This window comes from Bos mutus, chromosome 24, assembly GCF_027580195.1.
Source record: "Bos mutus isolate GX-2022 chromosome 24, NWIPB_WYAK_1.1, whole genome shotgun sequence".
NCBI lineage: Eukaryota > Metazoa > Chordata > Mammalia > Artiodactyla > Bovidae > Bos > Bos mutus.
Genome location: NC_091640.1, coordinates 25418958 through 25424957, shown reverse-complemented (window position 1 = coordinate 25424957; position 6000 = coordinate 25418958). Strand labels below are relative to the sequence as shown.

Genomic DNA, 6000 nt, shown 5'->3' with positions numbered 1-6000 from the left:
GGTCAAACCTCCCAAGGCAAAGTAGGCCCAAGTCTCATCTCTCTAGACTTCTCCTGGATTCCGGTCTTCTAATAACAAACCATATTGACAACGCTTTGTTTTTAGCAGTAAAACATTTTCTTTGATTTCGTTCTGACGTTTTGCTTTTCTTCAGCAGGAGAGCTACATTAGCTAGTCCTCCATAACCAGCATCAGAGTCTGCACTGTGGTTATTGACACAACAGTGTTAATTAGCATTGATCTTCCTTTCTTCCAAGATATGACAGGATTATCAAAGTTGTAACTGGGTATCAGACATGACACATTTAAAGACAAAATGCATTTGCTCATTTATAACACAGCCAGCAAGGGCTGTAGGAACAAAGACTGTTCTTCACTTTTGGAAACAAAGGTAACACTTTCTCAGGAAACTGATCTGCTACCTGCTATAATAATATGGTTGGCATTGATTTTGAATAAAGAATATATTAAGTTCTCAGAATTTTTTTTAAAAGGCATCTAATAAATCTATACAGTGAATAGCATGTCTTTATTCTATTTACAGTACATTTGTTATAAATATAATACATTTTTGAAAAGCTTATTTTTAATTAACTTGAGTAGATTTATATTTTAAACAGATCAACTCAATTGTTAAAGTTACATAATAAAGAATATGATAATTTAAATGACAAAAATCTCATATTGTGAAATAGTGCACTCTATGCTGAGATGAATGAGAGGGGCGGAAGTCAACTCCTTTCAAAACTATATTCAAAGCATCAGAAAAAAATTTTTTTCTTTTTACAAAGTTATGTATAAGCCATAGGAACGACCAGATACTGAAGTATGAAGACTCATAACCAAAGTTCAAAACTGATTTTAGAGAATTGTGTGAAGTAAGACAAGAAACCGTGTATTTGACACTCTATAGAACTTCACAGTAAAGCTGGAATTTATAGACTAATGGCTTAAAAGGAGTATTGCCAACAAGGCCTTTTCTTCCTTCAAATCCTCTCCTAATGTTCATATACCATCAGTAAGTTGTAACAGCAGACTTAGACACTGGTTTTAAGATGGGGCTTAATAAGGTGCATGGATATGCTGAATTCTGTATTATGAGCGTGTAAATTATTACCAGGGTTTAAAGAAATACAAAAAAAGAATTTAAGTATTCTCAGTCCAACGTGCTTTGCATCATCAACAAATAGACAAACCAAAAGTATTCTGCAGTGATCCGACACCAACCTCCCGAACAAGTTAGGCATTTCAAATACTGCTGTAAAACCCATCCAGTAAAATAAAACTGATTCTTGTGCATTTCAGTACAAATCTGTAAGGTGTCACACATTATTGATGATGATCAGGGCAGGCATGGAGCTCTGCTGACTTGTTTCAAACACCGTGACTTGGTCCGATAACTTGGCAAATACCCTAGGAGTTCCAAGGTTATAAACACCCGTGTGGACAAAGCATGCTTTCAGCTGCAAACTGTGAATCTCCTGGCTTTTAAGCTGAAGTTTATACTGTGTTTGTCCCAGCCATGTAAATGATCCATGGATTTCCAAAGCTTCTGGGCTAAGGGAGGAGGAAAATGGTAAGTTGGAGGATATTTTTTCTTCAGGAATTTTTTCCCAAAGCCCCAGTAACACATCCCTTTCATCCAGCAACTCTAATTCTAGAAATTATTTATGATGCCAACTGTTTATTAATAATAACATCAATAGTAATAACTAATATTACTATTTCTATAACTAACATTTATTAACAGTTACTATGTTCTAGACTTAGTGCTAAGAGTGAATTATCTCATTTAACACTCACAACAGCAGCCAGTAAATAGGAAACCTGATTTCAAACCTGAGCTTTTAACCACCTGGTTCTCCATACATAAAAATAAATGTATATCTAAGAATGGTTATAATATTTAGACTGTTTATAATATTGAAACATGGAGACCAACCCAGTGTCTACCAATAAGACATTAGTTAATTAATTTATGATACACAAAATATGTTCAGATTTCAGAGAGCTGACCCAGATCCTATTTGCAGTGTTATACTGTAATTAATAATCAGCATATGCTTCACACTGCTTTTCTAAAGATCCCAAATTTTCTGAATTCTGAAAAGCACATAGCTCTTAGGACTGCCAATATAGACCTGCATTTTTTTTTTTTTTTTTTTGCTGTTGCTGGAGAAGGAAATGGCAACCCACTTCAGTGTTCTTGCCTGGAGAATCCCAGGGACGGAGGAGCCTAGTAGGCTGCAGTCCATGGGGTTGCACAGAATCGGACACGACTGCAGTGACTTAGCAGCAGCAGCAGCAGCATTATTTTATAAATCACAAAACAAGACCAAAAAAACTTCTATCATGAACTTACTGATTTTCAAGTTTAGAGTTCTTTATCACCAACAAGCTTTTATAAAAATTGTCACCTCTGGCCAGAATTGCTGCTTTTAGAAACCAGTTTTCATTTGCGACTACTGAAATGCTAAGACAAATCTCTGTAACTCTTCTCTAACACTTCTTTTATTTGGCTGTGCCAAGTCTTAGTTGCAGCACACAGGATCTTCAATCTTAGCTGTGGCATGTGGGATCCAGTTGCCCGACCAGGGATCGAACCTGGGATGCCTGCCTTGGGAGCACAGAGTTGGCAAGTCCCTTTGCTAACACTTCTTAATACCAAACAAAAAACGGTATGCCTGAGTAAACTCTATCTATATTAGATAATTATTTGCATAATTTCAAAATATTAAACTACTTTCAACTCAATCTTTAACTATAAAATAAACCTGCCCTAAACAAATCTTTACCTTGTTGTTTTATGCCGAAGATCAACTATAACATCGACGTCGGCCTTGGAACAATTGGAAAGTAAAAGGGTCACTGGTACTAAACAAAGGCTGTGGAAAAGAAAAACCAAAAAAAGATTAGTGGGGTATTGAAAACAAAAACACTTTCTTGAACATAAAACTTACAGTTACCTAACAGCATAAGATTCTCAAAAATAATTATATTCAAGTAAGGAAAAAAACTGAGTTCTAAAATCACTCAAGCTAAATGAGTTACATAAATAAGAAGTAAAACATATTAATACAATGCTTGAATACTAAATATTAGAATATATACATTCACAAAACCATTTTTATTTCCTTTTATTAAAGCTAATCTTTAAAAATAACCAGAATGTTTCTAGGTTGTTATTTCCCAAAATGAAAAACAGAAGGAAACAACTGCAACTAAGAAAGACAAATGGAGGGAAAAAAAAATCGTGAAAAGGTGCCAATAACTAACGCTGTTCTTTGTGTTTCTCAAAAATTACTTAACTTTGAGAACTTGGCCTAGATTGACATTTGCTATCCTATCAAATCTGCACAGAAGCCATCATGATTGGGAGACTATGAGAATTATTTCTGTATAGCCAGTTATGAGAAAAGCCCTTTCAAGTAGACATATTTGCTCAGTTAACCTAGTTTCTGATCTCACTTAGCACAGGAGAAAGGACAGGGAGTGAGAGAAGAGGACCTAAGAACAGACTGGTGCAGAGTTCATATTAAGAACATAATAAATGAACATACTCTATGCACAAATGAAGCCTGGTTACATAGTATTATTTAAAATACGTTACCCTATTAACATAAAGAACAACAGTAAAAAAATCTTATGAGCTCATACAATATTAAAATTCTGCTCAGATAATATATTTTATGCTCTCAAAAATTTTATATCCCCTTACTAAGAAACGCTTCCAAAACACAGTGCAAGTAACAGATTTCCTTAGACAAAAACTAGGTTAATTTCAAAAACTCATGCTACATCCTTACCTTCCCCACAAACTTCTCACAGGAATGGAGGACAACCTAGACTAATGAACAGTGGTCTAGTCTAGAGCCCCTCATTAAGTTAAATTCAAGTCATGTAACTTGTAACTCAAAGCAAAACCTCAGGAACTCTAGCAGTGTTGCCACTTGAGCCTCAAATCCTCCATGCTCTATCTAGATGCTTCCAGTGAAAGAAATAAGAACATCTGGATGCTTCCTAACCCCAAAGTCATTATCTTCATTCCTCTTCTTCCTCCATCGCTGTTTCAGTGAATAGCACTCTCATCTCCCCAGCAAAGCGTGGGCATCATCCCAAGTATTTTTTTTTTTTAAAGTGGGAATGGGGGCTACTGCCTCATTAGCCCCCCATTCCCAACTTTCTTCTATTCGTCACAAATTCCTATCAATTCTGTTTCCCACACAGCTCTGGAGGCTGGTGACTTCATTCAAAATTCACATTCCTTACGAGCTCAAGTCACTGCATCTCTTGGTTTACTAATCACCTCTGAATTAGTGTTCTGACGTAAACCAATCTTCAACTGGGTGTTTCTCATACCTGACGTGTGATCCTCCCACTACACTGCACCACAGTCACAGGAGGGCTTGATAAAAGAGACTGCTGGGCTCCATCCCCAGAGTTTCTCATTCAGAAGGGCTGGGTGGGGCCCAAAATCTGCGTTTCTAATAAGTTCCCAACTGCTGCTGCTCTGGGACCACCTTTCAAAAATCACTGCTTCACAAAACAGCCTTTCTAAAATGCTCATCTGATGAGCCAAAAACAGTGCCTAAAGATCAAACTGCTAACAACCATTCCCCCACCACTAACATCTGGTATTATTAACAGCATGAGTTCTAGAGTCAGACTGCTAGGGTTCACATGTCAGCTCAACAATTCTGTTTCTCAGTTTCCTCAACTGTAACCTAGGAATAATAACTTTACCCATCTCTTGAGTTTCTTGTGGTGGCTGGTAAGATGAAATATGCTAAGCGCTGACAATAATGCCTAGCACACGTTCAAAAGCTTCACAAACACTATTTAACACGCCTTCTTACTGTGAGGAGCGATGGCAGCTAACCCCAGTTTGACGCTTTGCTGTTTCTCGTATTCTCATTCCTCTGCTGCCCTGTGTCCCACTGCCATGACCAAGTCGCCTCCTGTCGTGCCCCTCCCCACTTCCCATGGCATTAAGAACACTCCTCCAGATCTTCAGTCTCTTCTCTTTATGTGCCACACCTCACTTTAACTGAAATCTGGCTGAGGACACAGCTGCCTCTACAGGCCTTGCCATAACAGATGCTGTTTATCTTCCAGCATCTTCCGCATCTCAGGCCAGAATGTCTCATTAATGTAGTTAACACCCCTTGTTGAGTTCTTCCTCCTCTCTCTCCTATAAAAACACCTCCACTTTTGTCATAAACTACTCCAAGGTTTTTGCTCTTTTTCTTTGCCCTCAAACTAACAAACTAAACTAGTGAACGTAACTCAGTGCAACAGAGATTCCTTGGGGCAGGTGAAGGGATAAGCATTTTGAAATATCTGGGGTAAAGATGAGGGAAGCATCTGCTTCACCCCACCCCACCCTTGATTCATCTACGATGTGGGTCAAGCAGAGGCCTGCCACCTAGACAGAAAGCACTGCACAGGCCTTCTCTTCCACATCATCTTACCGGTTTCATTCATTAAAAGCTTCTGCTTGAGTTTGCTTTCTTCTTTTCAATCCTGAATTTTGTCATCTTTTTGGTGAACTTCACTGTTTAGGTAGACAATTTATTCAGCTCCTTCTCAAACCCTTAATCTATCACCTCCATAACCACCAGGAGTATTCAAAACTCAGTCATCTGTCTTTCATGACTTAACCGTGAATTTTTTTTTAGTCCCCTAAAATAACTACCTCTGAAATACTCCTCAGCTTTTCCACTCACTGACCACGATCACCAGCTCTCTCAATTATGCTTCTGATCTTCAGTTTCACTGGAATGTCCAATCATTTGACCCTCTAATTCACCGATTCTCAACCCTGATTACTGTGGTAATGGTCATTATTGTTTAACAATTATTCACTCCCCTCACGTTCCAGCTGTGTGATGGGGGATCATCTTTGTTGACTGTGAAGGACAGGCTATTTGGCCAATGGAGTAATAATGACTGATGCAAGCAGAAGCTTTAAATGTGCTACTGCAACGTAGCTCACTTTCT

At 38.0% G+C, this 6000-nt stretch overlaps 1 protein-coding gene across 1 annotated transcript in view; it reads right to left on the bottom strand.

Annotated features, from left to right (window-relative positions):
* Positions 1 to 510: 510 nt before the first annotated feature.
* Positions 511 to 6000, bottom strand: part of TRAPPC8 (trafficking protein particle complex subunit 8) — an 87434-nt gene continuing 81944 nt past the window's right edge. Inside the window, exons 28-29 of the mRNA XM_005901047.3 lie at positions 2796 to 2885; positions 511 to 1557 (exon numbers count right to left, since the gene is read on the bottom strand). Coding sequence (XP_005901109.2) covers positions 1323 to 1557; positions 2796 to 2885 — 325 coding nt within the window. The 3' untranslated portion in view covers positions 511 to 1322. The remainder of the gene's footprint in view (positions 1558 to 2795; positions 2886 to 6000) is intronic.